Here is a 22,091-nt window from a genome sequence, read left to right on the forward strand (position 1 = left end):
AGACATTAATTTATTGTTCGTACTGTTAGCACTTTGAGTTATGTGTCGTTCTCACTGACCTGCATCTACATCCCTCACCTCTCCAAGGGAGCGAGCCTGGACTACTAGACCACAGCTACCACTTAGTCTAAAGTGTAGAAGGAGAACTTGGCCTAGGTAGGATCCACAGGAGGCCAAGCCCTGGGACATCAGGAGTAAAAGGCCTCAGCCACCATGATTAGGCTGAGTAGCCCCTGTGTGCCCCTTGGCCCTCTGAAAGGGGTTCAGACACACAACATGAAATAATCATCATTATTAATTTGTATTTCCAAGGAGAAAAGTGATTCTAATAAAACATTAAAATACATACCAAAAATTCTTCAAATTTCTCACAGACACATAATAGCACTCACGTCACTAATGAAAATTAGTCAGGGTGGCTCCGGCTCATGAGTCAAATGGTGTATTCATTTAACATTTGTACAGCTTAGTTGGGCAGCTAGGTTCTGAGGGAAGTAAATGTGATCATGGAAATACTTTACTGCCTCCATCTTTTCATTATTTTAAAATCCTACAACACAATGCCAGTTTTACCTGGTAGGTGACATCCTGTGCTGCTTGTTCAGAACGACCTCCACCGAAGCCTCCTGTGATTGCATGACCTAGAGTGTGTCCCACAGCAGAGCCTACGGCTACACCAGCTGCTGTGGTCGCCATCTGTGCCATGAGACCTGGCTGCCTTGGTGCAGCAGATGCAGGAGCCATTGCAGAAGGTGCAGGCGCAGCTGGGACTGGAGCACGAGCTACAGGTGCTGGCCGTACTGGTGCCCTATAATATTCATATTAAATCAGAACACATAAATAACAAATTAATGCACTTTACAGCTAATTCAAAATGGGTCTTGTTTCACATATATCAATGCTGCAAATACTACTAAAAAAGGTACAATATTAATAATAAATATGAATTCAAACACATGAGAGGGAATAACCATAAAACATGGCTATGTTTTATGGTTAAAAAACATGTAGTTAAGACTTCAGTCACAGTAAACGACACTGATGAGGAAGCTCAAGTGCCATGCCTTTTACAGGCAGGTTTTCCATCTTTGGGTACTGCAAAACATTTTCTTTGAATATTCATACAATTATTGCAGTAAAAATTATTGCAGTAAAAATTATTCAAATACAAAATCGCATTCGGTCATACAGTGTCACAGAGGTGGTCTTTGACAACGCACGATTTTGGAGCGAGGAACCGAAAGAGAACAGAGGGGCAGTCATAGGACAAACCACAATTTTCACTGCACTTCAAGGGGGAAAGCTAGGCGGGGCTGGGACCAGTAAAACATGTGGTCAGGCAGCAATAGCCTCTGGTGAAGTCACACATGGCAATAAAGTCGCACTGAGGGAGTAATGAGAGCCAAAGGGATAGCTGTGCCAGATGAAGAGAGAGATAAGGTAAAGGCATAGAAACAACCAGTACTGCAGCCTTAATCAGACAGATCACGCTCTGTTTTAATGTTCATGTTCTTGCACTCTAGGTCAGAGCCTTTACCCTACGATGTCATCCTGTCTACGTATCTTGCACTTTGGAAATTATACTTCGAAATGTCAATGTCACTCTGGGGGCACCTACATTCTTTAGAAGGCTTTACTTCATGAAGCTGCAAGTAAACTTCGAAGCTAGCTGCAGTGCAGACCATTAAAGCCGCCAGAGTACCTCTCCCCTGAAATGGGAACACCAATGGCCACGGCTCAAGTGCTCTGAGCGGTATAGGGAAGGAGAGGGTGCTGATCAGTGGGGTGCAGTCAGTTCCATGGAGTAATGTTCTGTAAAATATGAGGGGGTCTTGTTCGTTAAAGTGAGATATAAGGGAGAAGTATCAAGGTCACCAGGGAGGTGGCAATTCCTGTTGCTTATGCCCTAAATGCTTTGATTAGTGCACCCTGCACACCCTCTAATCCCAAAGCATTCGATCCATTTGCCAGCAGAACCATTCAGAACACCAAATGACTGGAGAAATACACTCTTATATGGGCAAAAATCTGATGCAAAAAATAAAATGAGGACTACACTTTGAACTAGATAATTCACATTCTCCCCTCCAAATCAGTCTTCAACAACTTCCACTTGCATTGTTCAAAACTCAATCACAACCATTTTAGTTACATACACTCCTTCCACCTCATATTATGAGTGTTTGTCTTCTCAAATGCAGCCCTACCTCCATTCTGAATGTTTCTACTACTCATGCCTGGCCAGTGAAGATTTGTCATTACTAATGGACTTAATGATGGACTTGGCCCTCTCTGGCTTTTAGGACTGTGCACCTTGGCACTGCTAACATGCTTGGGCTCTCTCCTGTAAATATGGTAAAATTGGCTTACACCCAACTGGCACATCTCATTTACTTGTGAATCCTTAATACACTGGTATCTCATTAGGGCTCGAAATATCTACTTCACCACTCGCTATGGAGAGTCATATTTGATCAAGTCGAGCTATTTTTAGGACTTCCTCTCACCTTATGGCGAGCTGACAAAGAACACGTGTTCTGTCAGTCAGAAAGTGGAGGGCTATAAAAGATGCCTTTAAATCTTGCTCTTGTATCTCACATTTGCTCTGTTTTCACAGACAGCGGTCAAAAGTCAGTTTGTCTTACAAATAATTTTCCTTCTGACTGCAGAGGAACTGCCTGGCTTGCTGTTTATAGTGTGAAACAAAAGGGTACAGGGTGTCAGGTTTTTCCTAACACACAACATTTAAATAACTAAGCTAACTGTACATTTTAAAATATTTATCAGTAGTTGTGAAAGGCCATTTTTTGTAGTTCTGTGTGATGAAAAAATTATTTTAATATGATGAAAACAAATCAGAACATTTTACGTGTTGATGTGCAAAGGATATGTATACTGAAACCCAGTTTTCACAGATTGTTAATACACTACATAGTTTTATCAGTAAAAATGCAAGTTAGTGGAGAGGTTTTTGGACATTTCTTGGAAAGTTACTGTGTGTAGATGACAGTATGCTACCACATCATGGTTTAGTAATATATTTTTCAAATGTGTCTAAAACTGAGAAACACTCCTGCCCTGATGGCAATGATATTATTAGTAAACTAAAAGTGGGTCAAGTACATTACAGTTAGGTTGAGTAGATTATTCAAGTTACTCAACCGGAATGTCTAGTAAATTTTTTATGATTTTGAGGCCTGTACATGTATCCAAGGCCTGCAAATTGAATGCTGCTGGTGGGTGCGAAGCATTTTTTGTGCCTCCCCATTCAGTAGCCTCTTGAAACATGTCTCAGGCTTACGATTGCAGCATGTGTGCAGTTTTAAACTGCCATAATAAACTTTTTGCTAGGCCTAAACCTTCCTTTTTAATGCATAGAAGTCACTTACTGGGAAGGTCCTACACAGCCCATGGGCAGGGTGCAATATAGTTAAAAAGTGGGGCATGTCCTTTTAACTTTTACATGCCCTGGTAGTGAAAAACTCTTAATGTTGTTTTCCACTACTGTAAGGACCATTTCTTCCATAGGAAAACATTAGATTACATTATCACATTTAATACATGCTAACTTTCAATTGGGAGCAGGTGAAAATGTCAAGTTTGGCCTCTAAAGAATTGTAATTTTAAAACTCTTGTTATAACCTGCTATGCTTGTAATGCATTCTGTGCATACCTCCACTGTTCTCTGCTTGGCCAGAATGTGATGTCAAGGAATGTTGGTGACTGAAGCAGAGTGAAAGTTGGAGAGAGTAGGCTTAGCAGAGATGACACTGCTTCTGGTGGGGTTTCCTTATTATGTAACGTATCTTGTAACCTATTACAGGCTACCTGACCCCTGCTTAAGAAGCAGTCTGATTATAACACCTCTTGAATGGTAAATTTGGATTATAAATTACAAATCAGAAAATACCCCTCTTAGAAAGTTGGCATTTTCTTGTCCCAACCACTTGGTGCCTACAGCCTCTATTCTGGGTTACGTGACTACGTGTAGCTGGCATTTGTGTATTGCTCTCAGACAGTAAGACAAAGGAGGAATAGGTGTTGGCAGGATTGGTCATCTCAGACTTGACAGGGGTGTAGGAGTGATCACCTACCACACTTGCACATCATAGAGGCTCTTCCTCCGCACTCTCACACAAAGGGTGTCACACTAGACTTTTGAGCCCCATACAAGCTGGGGCCAGGGAAGTGATGGAGTAAATTTCAAACAATTTTTTTGGGGGGGAGGGGGGGTGGTGGGGGTTCGGGAGGGCAACCTCCAGAATGTTATTCTACTTAAAAGCTGGCATTAAGTATAAATATTGGCCCCTCAGAACCAACTCTTCAGTACACCTCTGGATCTTGGGAGGACACTGAAGGACAGCTGTGCTGCTCAGCTGCAAGAAGGACTGCTACTCCACTGCCTGAATGGAAAGGACTGGACCAGCTGGCCTGGACACTTGGAAGTGGGCCTAAAGGTGCTCTGCCAGCCCAGCTGTGGTCCAAGCAGAACAGAGTCATCACCTTGCCTTGGAACCACCTCTGCGTGATGCATCACTGGTGCAGGACCTTGCAGCTCCTCGAAACTGCTGCTGTGTGATGCATCCACGACGCAGGACCTCCTGTCACAGTTCCTCACAACTGCATGACACTGCAGCCCCGAATCACTGCTGCGTGCCACATCCTCGATGCGACACCTCACAATGCCCTGCAACTAGGATTTAAAGTACCTTGTTCAGCAGGCCTAACCTGGTCCCAGTATCCAGCCTGCACTCTAGCGCATTCGGCCTAAAAACCTATGACTTTGTCCAGTTCCAGCAGGACCAGATAATTACGAGCGGGCTTTTAAACATTAATTTTACTTTTGTTGTGTTTTCACTTTATTACTGTTTGAAGTGCTCCAGAAATAGTTTACACACTGTCTTTACGTTAAGCGTGACTACTTTGGTGCTAAGCTACAAGAGGGTAAACGCAAATTAATTTGGGGTTTGCTTGAGACTTCCCCATGACAGAAATTTTAGAAGCTGCTTGAGTAGGGTTTCACCACCCTCAACCAGTAACCCAATATCCTACAATTAGTTTACCCCAATATTAAACAACTTACATATGTGCTTCCTTCAAACACAAATCCCACCCTTTCTGAGCTTTGCGAGTTCTTATTTTAAGCTTTGTAAGCATTTGCAGTTTTGTATACAATCTTTTCGCCACAATGCAAAAAGACTTGTCAGATGACTATTCAAAACATGAATTTTCCCCAATGATTCCTGCAATCCTAATTACCCCCAGTCCTCCCCTCTGTTCCTTCCACTCTAAGCACAGCAGGCTCTTCTGCTTGCTGTCTTATTAAATGGGTTTCATACATTTTGAGCAATGGTCATTTCTCAGAATTAATCCCATAATGTTCAGCAAAAGACATGTTACTATTCAATACACACAAAAATGTATTAATTAGATAGAGGATTGTGCCTTGATAAACCGAAGTCTACACCAACAGATCAAAGTGTATGTTGCAACGTGCAGATCAAAGTGCATGTTGCAACCAGCATATTCTAGACTCAAATCGAAATTTCTTGCAACGCTCACTCAATCACTGCTCACATGCCGCATTAGAAAAACTGCACACATGCTACATGGGTGCTGGGGAAATGGCACTAGATGAAACTAAATTACTCCTTAATTATTATATGACAAAAGTGCATGAAAACTGATATGCCCAAGTATTGAAAGCACATGGACCAGTTACATTTATAAAAAGAGTTGATACATCACTGATAAATTCCTTAGTCAAAATCATTTTGCACTGCGCCAAAAAAAAAAAAAAAAAAAAAAATGTGTATATATGTCTTTTTTCCCCTAACATGCACATTTTCATTAAATTAAAGCCTGATATTCTTCATTAAGTATTTTAAAATTACAATTCCCACTCCCTCCACTTGCCCCCCTTTTCATGTGGTCCCTCGGTTTACAAATCTGATCCTAATATGAGCAGTAGATTAAATTTCAGTATGAAAGATAGTTTTCTTTAGACCCGCAAAGCTGAGCCAGATGAAAGAAATAAACAGAGGCTAAATCAAAAAAACGTTTTTGCTGCGATATCAACAAAATTGTGAAAAACATCGAATTAAACAGATTGCTGTATAACACCCTAGCCTCCAACATACGATCTTAACCAGTCACTTAAAAGTTCTTGGACTTCACCACACACCAAAAGTGAAGTGTCCCCTCTCTTACATATCCCATCTCAATTCATCTCTGCCCAGGAGTGCAAAGTGTTAGCCATCTCACTCTCCCCTGCCAGATGTTTTCTAAGCTATCAGATACAGAGGAACTACAAAAGAATCAGTTGGACTGAACCGGAGAAGCTCAAATGAAAAATGACTGTCACAAATAAAATACATGGATTTTGGAAGTCTTCTGCAGCATTTGTATAGAACAGCGTTCTTGTGGAAACGAAGCACGAAGGGTGGGCGCAGCATCATTGAAGGAAATCCAGATGGAGAGCTCAACAATATGTCATTTGTCTCCAACGGGGCCGCAGGTTTGAATAAATAAGTAATAGTGACAATGTAATCGACCAGCATTTGAACATTGAAGTGACTACTTCTGTACCCCATAGGGATAGGGGTCAGCTGGGAGAGGGTCTCAATCAATAGGAAGTTCATGACCAGGCCTGGTGGGGGCGTGGAGCAGTGAGAACAGATGTCAAACTCGTCTAGAATCAGATTAGGATTACACCAGGGTACTAAAGATAAAACACGTAAGCCATCAGGAAATCACGGATCGGTCGCCCATAATCTTCACCCCATTATATGCTTCTCAGGGGTCTTGGGACATTCTTGATAGATCGAATATCCTACGTCTACTACATCACATACGGCATTCGCAAACAAAGTCGGAAGATCGACTAGCGGTAAATTTTAGCACCCTCACATGGATTCGTGAGAATGAATCAACTGTGACCACATGGTCTGCACAAAGTAATATTGACAGAATCTTCGAATATGAAGGCCTTTTGGAAGACTGGTGTATAAGAATTAGCAAGGAAGTCGGAGAATGGTACCGAGCCTTATCTGTTGGAAACCAGGCATCATCAATGGCGAGAGAAAATCCCTATGTAATGAGAGGAACCTCGGCCATGAATCCACTACTCCTAGGGGAAAAAATAACCATACAACCCGTGAATTCAACCAGGATAGGCCTAAGAACACAGGTAGGGCTCACACAAATGGGCTAAATGAGTGTCATGATATCGTGAGGGGGCACGGTTGGGATTGGCTCCCTGCAGCACTGTCTACCAAAGGGAAGATGTGTATTTAGCGCTGAATGCACTCTTATAAAATCTGAATGTAATCCAATTAAAATAATTAGCTATAACATGGTTGGCCTGGCTTCACTAACAACCGGCGCTGGCATTAAGACCTTTGCAAACGAGGCAGATATTATGTGTTTCCAAGAAACATGGTCGGCAGAACCTCTGGCTATAGAGGGCTTTATAACATTTCAGTCCCCTGCCTACAAGAAAAATTTGTTTGGTAGGCGCATCGGAGGCTTTGCTATATATGTCACGTTAAATAGGGCCATTAAATTAGCACTGTGGGAGAAATCTACACGTAACATGCTAATGCTAACACATGGCTTAGCCTTGGGTAAAAAAAAAAAAAAAAAAAACTACCCTGGTTACAGTGATAAACATATACATCAACCCCTATCAAGGAAAGAAACTGATGACGGCCAAATCTATACTGGCCTTACTGAAGGAGTTTGTCTATGATCACCCAGGCCATGAGTATGTGCTGGCAGGGGATTTTAATATTCACCAGCTTGGCCAGGAAGGGGGTCTTTGTCGTAGAATCTTTTCTGAATGAATATGATTTAAAAACAACGGATCGTAGCAACCTTGTAGTGGGCACATGTATTCCTACTTGTGGAAACATTTTTACAATACATTATATCTTTCTAAGTCCAGCACTCCTGAGCCAGTGCCCAAGCCACAAGGTGATCTACAGAGCTGAAAGCGATCATAACCCAATGGTAATAAAAGATGATCTAGGGGCTACGAGACATGACCTGTATAAAGCATGTGGTCGTCAACTTGTAGAAAGCCACTTAATAAAACGCATTAAATGGTCTGCAGCCTGCAAAATAAAATGAGGCATGGAAGCAGGCAAACGGACCAATACATTTTCATCAGGGGGTTGGTCAAATAATAGATCAATGGGGGTTGGTGCTCAAAAAACTTCAAGCTCACCTCTGCAATAGAGTGCACCCCGGTCAAACCGAGGGTAAACAGAATAGGGTGGCTAAGCAGCTAGTACCCACGGAATGGTTACAGCATAAAAAAAGATGTCGGCTGGCAGAAAGGAGCTACAGGAGGCAAACCCCGGCCTCAGATGCACTAAGGAAGTTGGCACGGAAAGACTACAAAAGAACACTATGGATGATGAAGGTTAAAGAAACAGAAGAACGATGGAAACATCTGGTGACATTGCTTCCGTCTCACAAAAGCAGAGAATTTGGGGATTTCATCAGTACATTGCGCTACGACTCTGAAACAAGCACTAACGTGATCTCTGCTAGTGTTTGGGAAAGGCATGTAGGAAATCTCTATGCAGACCCAAAATATGCAGGGGATCAAGCTCACAACGCTGGTCTCAATGAACTGGATGAGTTAGACAATAAAATTGGCCCTCTCACCATAAAAAAGGGACACTACCTGCCCTGAAAACTATGGGCTGATAGATAGCCTTACTGGATGTAGATGGCAAAGCATATGCAAGTGTCTTACTACAAGAGTTAGAAGAATGGATCTCAGCAAATGGCACAATTCCACCTTATCAAACAGGTTTAGTCCCAGCTTCTCCATGTTAAACAATGTCCTGGCACTTTCATATCTTGGACAACGAGCACTAAAACCAACATCTCCATCGCTCTTTGCATGTTTTATTGACTACAGCGCAGCTTTCGACGGGGTGGTGCGGCACATCCTGTGGAAGAAACTAGCAACCTGCGGGATTCCAAAGAAATTGCTAGCTGCAGTAATGGCCCTATACTTGGACACCTGGGTGAGAATAAAAATCACAAAATCATGCATGACCAGGAAGATTTTTACCAACAAAAGCCTTAAACAGGGCTGCATTATTGACCCCACTGACCTTGACGCTGAGTTGCTCAGAGGAAATACGTTTCCTCCGAGGCTGGGGCAATTGGTGCACCCCATATAACAATACGCGGACGATATGGTCTTGCTTGCCCAAACTCAGATTGGGCTCATAAGGGGCCTGGACATACTGCATGACTACAATGAAAGAAATGCAGGAAAAACAAAAGTCCTGGTTTTCAGCCGTCAGTCAAAACATTCGTATAGAAGATGGAAACTCGGACCTCTAAGCGTAGAGCTGGAAGACAAATATCACTACTTAGGGGTCTGGTCTGGCTATCAAATATGGGGAGAACACCACACCAGGCAGTGGCATGGACTTCCAAAGCAGTAAAAATTTCCCACACTTTAGCAAAATCCATCAACGGCTTAAGGCACCCACATTTGAGCCTTTAGGGAAGGTGATAAGAGCAAAATTGCGTCCCTCAATCACTTATGGCCATTTGGCTTTCCCGGGTAAACTGACAGCCACTCTAGAGAATGCCCAGATGAGAGCCTACAAACGGATTCTCAAGATCCCTAGATCAACAAGGCATGCAGGGTTACATTTGGAACTAGATATAATATGCATGGACTTGATGTGCAAAATGGTTATGATAAAGTTTCATCAAAATGTCAGCAGGGCAGAGGCATGCAGACTCAGGGGTGCTTTGAAAGCAATTTTCAAAAATAAAACAAGTAGTTGGGCCATCTATCTGACAAAGGCTGAGGAACAGTTCAATTTGTCCCCTTCTTATTCTACAAACACTGCCATCACGAGAGCGGTATTGAAGAAAAAACTGAAAGAGCTTGAGGTGCAAGCTTCTAGAGCCAAAGATATTTTAATAGTTAGGGATATCGGTGGAGCTGATGGCCTGTATAAATTGTATGCAACCACCAAAGGCCAGCCCGATCTAAAAGCACCTCTAGGAGAGCGAGCGATCCAGAACATTCTGCAGATGCGCCTTAACCTTACCTGCCTGGGAATACCGATGGAGGTGGAAAATCGTACAAGGGCACATACATGAATGCACAATTGTGTAAATACCATACTGAATCGATAAAACATCTTGTATGCTGTTGCCCTTGCTTGGTGACTGAACGGCGCCTCCAGTTAAAACCCCTGTTCTTGAAACATAGGGTGAGAACATGTAACGAAGCGCTAAGTCTTATTTTCACCGCAGTGGTCCCCATGGAACTTGCCCGTTTTGGAAAATTCTTTCAAAAGCTGAGTTTAGCCTTACGCCAGGCAAGGAGTCAATCTAACATGGGTATCCGTGGAGGGAGGGGGGCCCTCAAAGAAACGGCTTTGACGGGATGGCTTCTGCCACCCATGCCGTCTCTCTATGTCACCCAACGGCCCTGGATGACGCGCCGAGAGAGGCTCTTCATGCACAGCAAGTCCCTTGGCTAGTTTGCGCTGGTCCTGGGGTTAGCTGGAAACGGGTCTGGGTCAAAAGGTGAACAATTAGTTGGCACCCGCAGAAGGTTGTTCTACGGGTGCCCACTTGTGTAACAGCTGGTGATTAACTTCTGGGGACTCAAAGGTGGGGGCGATTGCCTGGGCTTTAGAGTATTTTAATGAAATAGGCATCCGCTTTGGCATCTGAAGGGTAACTTTTGCTGATATATATATATATATATATATAAATAAATAAAATCCTCAATAGATGGAACAATGACCATCTAACGGCTGCACCAATCCCGTGAATTCGATCCAGACCATCGGAACAAAGTCGTATTCAACAAAGCCGTGTTGAATTCACCAAATTTTATTGGTTGTAAAGGTTTACAGAGTCCTGGAGAGAAATGTCAACGCGTTTCGGCAGAACGCCTTCAACTGGACAAATATATATTCACATATTCGCTTTTATTATTTTATAATGTGTTGTAATGGTTTTAATTAATCAGGCAATAAAGATTCATTCATTCATCTCAACAAAAAGAAAAGTCAGATCATTGAGTCTGACCATGTGACATAAGAGGAAATGGTTGTTGGGAGCAAGCGAGCTGGAAGTTAAAAATAATTCTGAATTTTTATCTGTCCACCTTTACAAAAATCTTTGTTGGAAATTGTTGCTTTCCAGCAAGAATCTTTAAATCCGATTAAGAAATGGACAGGAGCCTTCCGCCATAAATTCATATACAGATTCCAATTTGGTTGCTCCACTAACTGATGCTTACTGTGCTAACCTTTTAGGGAGCGCCAAATTGATTGCAGTTTTCAAACTATTCAAATGATTTCATAAATCAATTACTGACCTAGTCAAGAAAGCTCTTAATACTCCTGTTCAAATTTTCCAGCTCGAAGTTGGTGCCCAACACACGTGGTCCACAACACTAATTCTCAAAAGTGCTGTGGACTGGCTATTTCAGCTCAGCCAAATTACTTCAGTCACAAAGGCATTTTATATTAAGAAAATTGTGAATTTCAGCAGTGGTTCCTGACAACTATTTCACATTTGGCACCCACTGGTTAAATGTATTAAGCTTTGGTCTGTATTTTGCACATCAAACCGATTATAGTATGGATGATGTGTGTCTTCAATTGACTTTAGAAAAACTCCAACCTTACTATTAGAATTATTATTTTTCTTCAGTTTATATTTGTGTACAAATTAAATAAACTGTTATCTTTTGTGTATGTGTTTGACAAATGCTTCTTTCTGTATTTTTTGCGTACCGTTTTGTGTTTCAAATCATCGACAATGTTTAGTCCGGGCTCCCCGGCTTCCAGTAATGACTCAGTGGGGCGTCCCCTAATTCCAATAATGATCCAGTGGGGGTCTCTGGGTTCTAGTAATAATAATGCTGGGGTCCACAGAAGTCAGAAGGTTGGGAACCACTGATATAATCCATGGTCATCATGAATCGAATAAGCCCACAACCTTCTCCAAGATCCATCAAGGATGTCTTAAAGCTGCTCTCCAATCCTCTGATCAGCTACATTCTGCACCAACAGATATGATCACACCCAGTTTTCCCTTGTCTAGCTATTGAATGAACCTACTTGTTCACAATCAAAACACTACACTTGTCTAGTCAAGTATACTTCCTGTATAAACTAATCATATCTTTTAAAGGAAAAGATCATAAAAGAAGCAGATTTCTGAAGCTACCTACACAACCACAGTTCATTCTTAATGTGATATTGTTCTGCACCTTTGTTTTGCAAGGAAAATACTGTACTTTTACAGTACCTGTAGTGGGGACGGTGAGTCGTAGCCACGGTGAGTACTATTCCTCTTTGATTAGAAACGCCAGTACAGCTAAAGGGAACAGGTCTGTACAGCGGTGCGTCCTGGCTCAAATGACTCGAGAAGAGTTCCAACATCGTAGACATTGGAACTCCCTCGTGTCACCGGCCTATGGGCCACTCCCTCTCAGGATGATGCTTCCTTCTACAGAAAGTTCATGCCTAACCGCATGGACAACCTCAATATTCTCGCAGAAGACAATACACTACCTTCTGATGTCAGTAACTTAATCAAAGGTTTGTGATCACATTGAATAGTGATGTTCTTACCCCAAATAAATGTACGAAAGTGTTCCAAAGCCCAAGCACATGCTAGAGCCTCCTTTTCAATAGCCGAATACTTCTCCTCGGAAGGTGATAATGATCTAGAAGCAAACATTATCATCCTCTCTCTTCCATCTCTATCTTTCTGAGATAAAACAGCACCTATCCCCTTATTGCTAGCATCTGTAGTTACCACGGTATCCAGTTCAGGGTCAAAACTCTTTTAAATTCGTTACTTCGCTCAAATCTTCCTTTATGCTTTCAAATTCCCGTTCACATACATCACTCCAAATAAAATGAGCATTCTTTTTAAGAAGTCTCAAATTATAAACCTTTTCTGCAAAATGTGGGACAAATTTCACACAAAATTCTGCCATCCCCAAAAATGATCTTACTTCTTCCTTTGTAGTGGGGGTCGCTGCATTAACAATGGCACTAACCAATGACGCCTTCGGTTTCACTCCATCACCACTGATTTCAAGCCCCAAATACTCCACACTTCTCCTGGCAAGCTTACACTTGCTCAATTCCACAGTCAAACCCTTACTTTTCAACACCCCCTAAACATGTCTCAATCTCTCATCATGCACCTTCCGATCACATCCAAATACCAAAATATAATCTTGGAAACACATCACTCCTAAAGATTTTCCGAATAACTTATACATTACTTTTTATTCCTGCAGACCTTCGCAAAATGGCCCACAATACCACATTTGCTACATTTCAGTTTCAAGGCTGGGCATATCTTAGCGTATGCCAGGTGCTCCTTGCTGTCACACCTATAACACCTTCTCTCACCATCACTACTTGTGATGTTTTCTATTCCTTCAATGTTCTACGATTAGTTATTTTGTAAATGTTGTCAACACTCCTCTCTGTCGATTTTAATTCTGAAACACACCTTTCTGAAATTTCTGCCTTCCTTACAATGGCCAATATCTCCTCCAGCGGGGAATCACCATTAATCCTTCCCCCCCCCCCCCCCAAAACAATGTCCAACATCAAATAAAAAGAAAAAACCTGTTTGATTACGATGTTGACGCAGGCCGAAGTAATGAAGAGAAGATCACTGCGTATCCAGAAATCTTGCTCTGACGCAGGCTGAAGTAATGAAGAGCAGATCGGCAGATTGCGCTTCCACCACCCTCATCGCCAGATTGTAGTGGGGACGGTTGAATCAGAGTCGGAGCCACGGTGAGTACTATCCCTCTTTTATTAGACACGCCAGTACAGCGAACGGGAACAGGTCTGTACAGCAGCACGTCCTGGGTCAACTGACTCGAGAAGAGTTGCAACGTCGTAGACATTGGAACTCCCTCCTCCTAGACGTTAGCATCCAAGGTGCTCCTTCCCATCTATTATATACTAGGATTCGGTTCAAACGAATGCAGCGTACTCACTATTGTGAAGATGTTTGCGACTGGTTGGGTGGCATCATGACACCCTACAGAGGCTAACAATCGTGCTATACAAAATACCAAAAAATAAACAGAGCCTGGGCTCTTTGATGTCAGTAGGCACCCTGACCCACGTTACATGCGAAAACAACACTGACGTACTGGCCGTAAGGGGCGAGGAAAAAAAGAGAAACTGCATGCACACACTACGTTTAGCAGAAATTCGCCCCGAGTGTTCGTGAACGGACAAAGTTAAAGTACTTTTTTCCGACGTGGTCTAGTACAGACTGCGAAAACCCTTACACGCAACCATCGGACCAAAGGAAATGATGTAAAACTGCCATCGGTCATTGTAAAGTGCGGCAGGATGGACCCTACTGAAGGACGTGCAGTGCAGAAGCCTGGTAGTGACCCAACCCCACAGGTCGCCCCTTTCTTACCTGACGGGGGGGGCCATTCTGGACGTGCGGCTCCGGCTTCCTCTCGGCATTTTCCTGTCGATTGCTGTAGACCAGAAGGGAAGCGCTTGTGACACAAACCCCGCTCGCTGGAGCTCCCCTCGGTGTCCGGTGCGTCACTCGCGGTCTCGCGCTCCTGCTGCGTCACGCTTCGTCCTTCGCTGCCGCTGTCTGAGGACACGAGCTGAGAGCCTCGGTGTTACGTAAAGCCGGCTCCTTTACCCCTAGTGTTTCCAGAACATTTCATCAGCCAATCCCAGCTGCGCTCTGTGACTTCCGTTTATCCTGAAGGTCACGCACAGCGCGAGGAAGAACTACACATCCCAATCCAAGATGGACGTTGAAATAGCATCGTCACCGAACAGCCCTTTGCAAGTGGGTAGCAAAGTATCTATCCGACTAAGATGTTCCTAAAGCCTACACTCGATGTCTGTGGCTTTCTGTCTTTAATGTGAGAACTTTTCATGCAAGTGCACCAAATGGGATATATTTTTAATCTCCTCTGAGATCCCCACCAATTTAGAAAAATAGAGTAATAATTAATAAATTATTATACGACATAACTGCCAGTGTAATTATGAGTGACATTTCAACGACTATGAGTGACACTTTCTTGCAAGCAAAATCAAGTGATGAAGAGGAGGGAACCATGTAAATATGTGTAATATATCGAGACTCCTATACCTCCCATGGTACACCAGCGCCACCTTGTGGCCTTTGATGAACAGTACTCGGAGCTTACCTAGTAAAGTGAGAAACCGGAACAAGAAGGTTTTACCTTACTTCAGGACTTGGGAAACAATCTCAGGCATTTTAGTGATGTGGGAAAATGACTGGAAATTAGTTATTCTAATGTGAGATGCGTGACACTTGGTACGGCTGAAACAAGAAGATGCGGTAATGCGGGAAAATGACAGGAAAATATTTATTCTAACATTTTCTGTCTCTGAGGCTCTGATCAGAAGGACAGCCAACTAGCCCTTAGGGTCCCTCTTTTGGTCCTGTGTTCAAGATATAGGTCCAGTCCTTTTACCTCAGGCAGCAGGGCACAGAGTAGGGGGCAGCAGAGTGGCAGTCCTTCTTGCAGCAGAGCAGCACAGCAGTCCTTCTGAGGTCCAGAGGTGTACTGAAAAGTTGAGTCTGAGGATCCAATATGTACACTTGGTGCCAGCTTTGACGTAGAAGAAGGTTTTAAAAGTTTTTACTCCCAGAGGTGTTTGGAATTTCCTGCCTCCCTGCACTGGCCCCAGCTTATCCGGGGACACAAAAAACTGGTGGGAAACCCATTTAGAATGTACTGAGGCAAAGCCTTTGTGATGTGCAATTGTGGTAGGTGATAACCCCTCCCCTTATCAACTCAGAGATGGCCCATCCTGCCAGTATCTAGTCCCTCTTTGTCTCACTGCCTGGGAGCAATACACAAAGACCAACTGCCAGCTACACTTAATCATGTGACACAGGATACAGACACCACATTTTTGGAATAAGAAAATGCCAACTTTCGAAAGGTGACATTTTCAGAATTGTAACTTAAAATCTGGCTTTACCATTTAAGAGAGTTTTAAATTACAATTCTTTAGACACCAAACTAAATTTTCCAACTTGCTCTCTATTGAACATTATCACTTGTTATATGTAATAATGCAAGCCAGTGTTACCTTATAGGAAAAGTAGGCCTCACAGTAGGAAAAAAACACATTTAGGGGTTTTTCACTCTGAGGACATGTGGGCTGTCTAGGGCCTACCCTATAGGTTGCTTATATGTGTTAAAAAGGCAGATTTAGGCATGGAAAAAGGTTTATTTTGCCAGGTCAAAATGGCAGTGCAAAACTGCACACACATGCTGCAATGGCAAAGGCAGGCCCAATACATGTTTTGAAGGCTACTTAAGTTGGTGGCACAATTAGTGCTGCAGGCCTAGTGGAATTTAATTTACAGGCCTTGGGTACATGTAGAACCACTTTACTAGGGATATACAAGTACATTAAATATGCCAATTAGTGTAAGCCAGTTTCACCATGTTTAAAGGAGAGAGCACAAGCACTTTAACACTGGTTAGAAGTAGTACAATGTGCAGAGTCCTAAGGCCAACAAAAACATATTAAGCAAAAACAGGAGGAGTAGGGCAAAACGTTTGGGTGAAGGCCATCCTAAGGCTAACAGGTCTAACACCCTCTTTGCTGAAAGAGGACAGTGCTCACCAACAAACACTTTCGTCAAATACTTTAAGACTGGAGTTAGAATAATAAACCACCCTCTCCAGGAATAATTCCACACATGCCAACATTTTAGAAGAGGGAAGTGGGAGATTTAAAATAAATCATCAGGAGAATGTATTTCCCCTATTGACGTCTATTGAAGGAAAGGCAATTTCAGGCATGAGAGAGCGGAAGTAAAGCCATTTTTAGCTTCACATATTGAAAATCTCTTCAGACTCTCTGAGTCTATTGGCATGTATGTAATTCATAGCTGCCCAGTTTCTCAGGTCCAAGTGTGGGTAGCTGGTCCAGTCCAGGTTTTTCATTTGCACTCTGGGACTTGTAGTACTGGTTTTATAACAGGATACATCAGCCTAAAAGCCTCAGAGTGCAAATCAACGCCGGTCTTGGTCAGCTAGTCATACATGGACCTGGGCGATGTGACAGGCAGATAATTGGTGGTATAGAAACAGAGGCATTTCTTGGTGCATAGACTGCAGCATTTGAACAAAGGCATCAAATAGATAGATCTTGCTTGTTTGAATGAATGAATTGCATAATCGTATCTTCTTTGATTTGTGTGTATGTATTGGTGAGTGTCTGAGGGTTAGCACCTCACGGCAAAAAGTAAAAATGTAAAATACATTTATTTCCATGAAGCACATGGCATAAATGGTGACACCCTGTTGTAATTGCTTTTGGATAGCCCTTAGTACCCTGACAAGGAGCTGAAGCACTTGCTATGGTTACCACCTTTCTTAGAAAAATATCACCCATTTGTTTACGTTTTGCTATTCTAGAAGGTCAAAGAGCTGATACATTAATGAGAGAATCTCAGTATTTTTAAGTGAAGCCTAGAATGGGCATCAAACCTTATACCTTTGGTACTTTCACAACACATCCCTCATTGTTTCATAAATGACTAGAGGTGTTCCTCTCAACATCTATCAAATTCACACTCTTTTAAGCGTGATTTGAGTCACAAAAAATAAGAGTTAAGTAGAGTGGAACATATAGCACTCCCAGTCAATGTTCTTTTTTGGTATGAAGTACTATGAGAAGCTTTTCTCTGAGCTTGGCGGAAGTGCTGACAACCTTGTATGAGAATGCAAAAATATATTCTCTTCATTTACTCATCTCAAATGCTTGGAGAACCTTTCCCGCTACATGCATGAGTAGTACTGTACAGGCCACCATGCAGGCGATTTAAATACAGAAATCAGATTAATTTTATTTTCCAATTAATTTATTTTAGAGTACAGGGAATCAGCCATATCTTTATATTTGGCTGGAAAACTATGAGTTTCTCTCCTAAGTGGGGAGTGTTGTCTACAATGTTACCTCATCTAGTTCAGATTTTATCTTTGTTTTTTGGTTCCTGTTGTCCTCTGTATCCAATTACAAATTCAGGACTTCAATATCCTGAATTCAAAAAGCATGAATGAGAGCTGGATTAGCTAATCCTGCATGGACTTGGGAAACATGAGAACGGATGGCACCAACCTGGAAGAGTGAATTAAAAACTTCAACGCCTGGATCACCAACTGTGCCAACAGCATCGCCCCCATCATGAGCAGCAATCAGAGAAGCTCTACCAAAATAGCCAGCTGGTACACCCAAGCATTCAGAACAGTGGAATGGGATAACAAACAGCTGGAAAGGAGATGGAGCCCCAGCAAGGACACCTCCGACAGGGCAACCTTCAAGCAATCAGCAACAACAACAGCAAGGAACTCTTCAACATCGTTGAGGAGTTCTCCAACCTTTTCAACATCTTTAAGGATTTCTCCAAACTTGCTGCCAGCGAAAACAACATCACACCCTCACAGTAACCTCACAACAACCTTGTTTACTTCTTACATGATGAGATTGTAACCATGTACAGAAACATCAAACCTAAACTAACCCCCACGGACTTCCTCAATAGCAACTGACACAAACCATAGACTGACCACCTGGAACCACCTCTTCATCCAGTCCACCTCCATCATGAAATCCATCCACTTGGGAGCTCTCGCAGACCCATGTCCGCACGACATCTTCAACCTCAGAAACCAAAAGATTGGCCAGGAACTCACCTCCCTGCTCAACATCTCAATCACCACTGCAACCTTCTCAGACATCTGGAAACTCACCAAAGTCAGACCACTACTTAAAAAATCCTCCGCCGACCCCAGCAAACTCAAAAACTACAGCCCCATCTCCTTGCTCCCAGTCTCAGCCAAGGTACTGGAAAAGACTATCAACAGACAACTCATGACACACCTGGAGCAGAACCAGCTACTCAGCGCCTCGCAATAAGGCTTCCACAACAATCACAACACCAAGACCGCCCTGATCGCAGCCACCAATGACATCTTAAGCCTCCTCGACTGAGGAGAAACAGCCACTCTGATCCTCTTTTACCTACCAGCAGCCTTTGACATCATATCCCATCACATGCTGATCAAAAGACTCCACCACATCAGCATCCAAAGGGGACGCACTCAGATGGGTCACCTCCTTCCTAAACGGAAGGACAAGATGGTCCGCTTACCACCGTTCACCTTCGAACCCAAGGATATAATCTGCGGTGTCCTTCAGGGTTCATTCCTCAGCCCATTGCTCTTCAACGCATATATAACCCCACCAACCAACATTGTCAGATCTCACTGTCTCAATATAATATCCTACACAGACGACACCCAACTCATCCTTTCCCTCACTGATGACCCTACCAGCACCAGGACCAGCTTCCACAGATGCATGACAAGCGCCACCAGTTGGATGAAGAAGACCTGACTGAAGCTGCACAAGGACAAGTTGGAAGTATTGCTCTTCGGCAACAACAACAACAGATGGAATGACTCCTGGTGGCCTGCAGAACTGGGACCAGCACCCATACCCACTGGCCATGCCAGAAACCTTGGAATCATCATTGATAACAAGCTCACCATGAAATCACAGATCAACACCATCTCCCCCACCTGCTTTCTCTCTTTACGCATGGCACATAAGATCTTCAAGTGATTACCCCTGCACATGAGACGCACCGTGAAACATAACCTCATCACCAGCAGACTAGACTATGGCAATGCTCTCTACATAGAAATCGCTACACACCTCCTTCAGAAACCCCAAACTATATAGAATGCAGCAGCCAGACTCATCCTCGACCTCCCCGATGTGCCCACATCACACTCTGTAGTGAATCCTATCTTGTTTTAATGGTAAGCAGGAGTTAGCTTAGTATTCTGGCTTGCAGACTTTTGCCCCCGTCACCCAGTGACCTTTACCCTACTTAGTTTACTCTGTTTTAGTGCAAATATTTAATTATATCTTTCCATAATGGCTGAATTGTTTCTAGTTCGGAAGATGTTTTAGTTTCGTGTTATCAGTGCCACTGTGCTAAGGCGGCTCTATCAGCGCCGAAGATAAACAAACTGTAGGTATTCATATTAGGTACTTTCCCACTTTGTGTTTTCAAGGGAATTGTTTATGTAATTGCTGCCCCAAGCATGTCTTGTTATCTATTATTTGGGAACAGACCTATGTCAGGGGTCCGATCATATCTGTATAAATACACCTTGCACAGACAGTTAGAGGGATTCCTACCAGAACATTGCCGCTGCCCATGCTACACATCGCCTTGATGCTGACCCAGTCTTCATGTCCCAGTAGAGTCTGATATAGAGACCTCATTCCAAGGTAACAAGGATTGGAGGGATTTTCTCATGGACATGGCAGATTAGGTTTATCACACTTTGGGGGTCATTCTAACCCTGGCGGTCGTCGACCGCCAGGGCTAAAATGACGGGGGCACCGCCAACAGGCTGGCGGTGCCCCGTAGGGCATTCTGACCGCGGCGGTTCGGCCGCGGTCAGAAGTGGAAAACCGGCGGTCTCCCGCCGGTTTTCCGCTGCCCTTCTGAATCCTCCATGGCGGCGCAGCTCGCTGCGCCGCCATGGGGATTCAGACACCCCATACCACCATCCTGTTCCTGGCACTTCAGGGGCCCCCGTAAGAGGGCCCCACAATGAATTTCACTGTCTGAATTTCACTGTCTGCATTGCATTGCAGTGAAATTCGCGACGGGTGCCACTGCACCCGTCGCACCTTCCCACTCCACCGGCTCCATCCGGAGCCGGCGTCCTCGTGGGAAGGTTGTTTTGCACTGGGCTGGCGGGTGGCCTTTTGGCGGTCGCCCGCCAGCCCAGTGCAAAACCCAGAATACCCGCAGCGGTCTAATGACCGCGGTGCGGTATTCTGGAGGGGGAACTCTGGCGGGCGGCCTCCGCCGCCCGCCAGAGTTAGAATCACCCCCCTTAGTTCTCTTTAGGTTAGGGGTTAGGTTCATCATGTTAGGGTATTAGGACATATTTCATATCTCATGTCATTTTATGTTACTACAAGATGGTGGAGGTCTTTGTATTAATGACTCTTGTGTTCACAATTCTGTTTCTTGCACTGTTCATTATCCTAATCATTGCAGCCCATGCAATTTACTGTAGATTGCAGTATTGTTAATAAAAGCCTATTAAGACTCGACTGCATCTCTTTCATTGTCTGTGTGTTTGACTGAGACATATTGTTCATGTGAGAAAGGGCTACTCTCCGTTTAACCACAACATTCCCTGAGATGTCGCACTCTTGAGTCTGCACGTAAAGGCTGCCACAAATCACCTTTTACTGTTTGGGTTTTTGGTGAGGTGCTGCTTGTGAGCCGGGAGGGTTGGGACGACAGTTGCAACTTGTTGTAGGATTGGCATAGTCGCCTACATACATAAGTACTGTCCTCCTTACACCAGCAGTCTTGCCCAGAGCAAGAGTTAACTTATAACAACCCCACCTCAAGCAACTCCACTGGCTCCCTGTACAAAAGAGATGTCAATTTGAGCTGCTGACCCATGCACACAAGGCTCTACACAGCCATAGACCCACCTACGTTAACCACTGCCTGAACTTCCACCAACTGTCAAGAAGATTACGCTCCGCCTCCCTATTACCTGCCCACACTCCTCGCATCTACGAAGCAGAAGTAGAGGACACTCCTTTTGCTACATAGCAGTAAAGACTTGGAACAGCTTCCCCACGCAGCTCTGGACCATCACCTCACTTCTAGAATCCAAAGGGCCATCAAAACCTGGGTGTTTGGAAGGACCGTCTTGGACCTGCAAGCACTTGGAAACCCTGTTGGGTGATTAGCAGCGGTATATAAATCCTGATTGATTGATTGAGCTCTTTGAGATGCAAGATCAGAGTGAAGGGGTATGAGCATTGTAAATGACATAGGCCTTGCATGTGAGGTGCAGTGCTGCCAAGTGCCACACAACTCAGGTCAGACTAACGCATTTCAGTGCTTGTACCACATCACCACACTAAAATGCATTTGTCATGCAACTGGAGCTCTTTTCAGTCTTT

At 43.6% G+C, this 22,091-nt stretch overlaps 1 protein-coding gene across 1 annotated transcript in view; it reads right to left on the bottom strand.

The window, feature by feature from the left end:
* CHCHD2 (coiled-coil-helix-coiled-coil-helix domain containing 2) overlaps positions 1-14,728 on the bottom strand; it is a 47,182-nt gene extending 32,454 nt beyond the window's left edge. Inside the window, exons 1-2 of the mRNA XM_069226883.1 lie at positions 14,476-14,728; positions 574-808 (exon numbers count right to left, since the gene is read on the bottom strand). Coding sequence (XP_069082984.1) covers positions 574-808; positions 14,476-14,525 — 285 coding nt within the window. The 5' untranslated portion in view covers positions 14,526-14,728. The remainder of the gene's footprint in view (positions 1-573; positions 809-14,475) is intronic.
* Positions 14,729-22,091: the final 7,363 nt, after the last annotated feature.

The sequence above is a fragment of the Pleurodeles waltl genome, chromosome 3_2, assembly GCF_031143425.1.
Source record: "Pleurodeles waltl isolate 20211129_DDA chromosome 3_2, aPleWal1.hap1.20221129, whole genome shotgun sequence".
NCBI classification, from domain to species: domain Eukaryota; kingdom Metazoa; phylum Chordata; class Amphibia; order Caudata; family Salamandridae; genus Pleurodeles; species Pleurodeles waltl.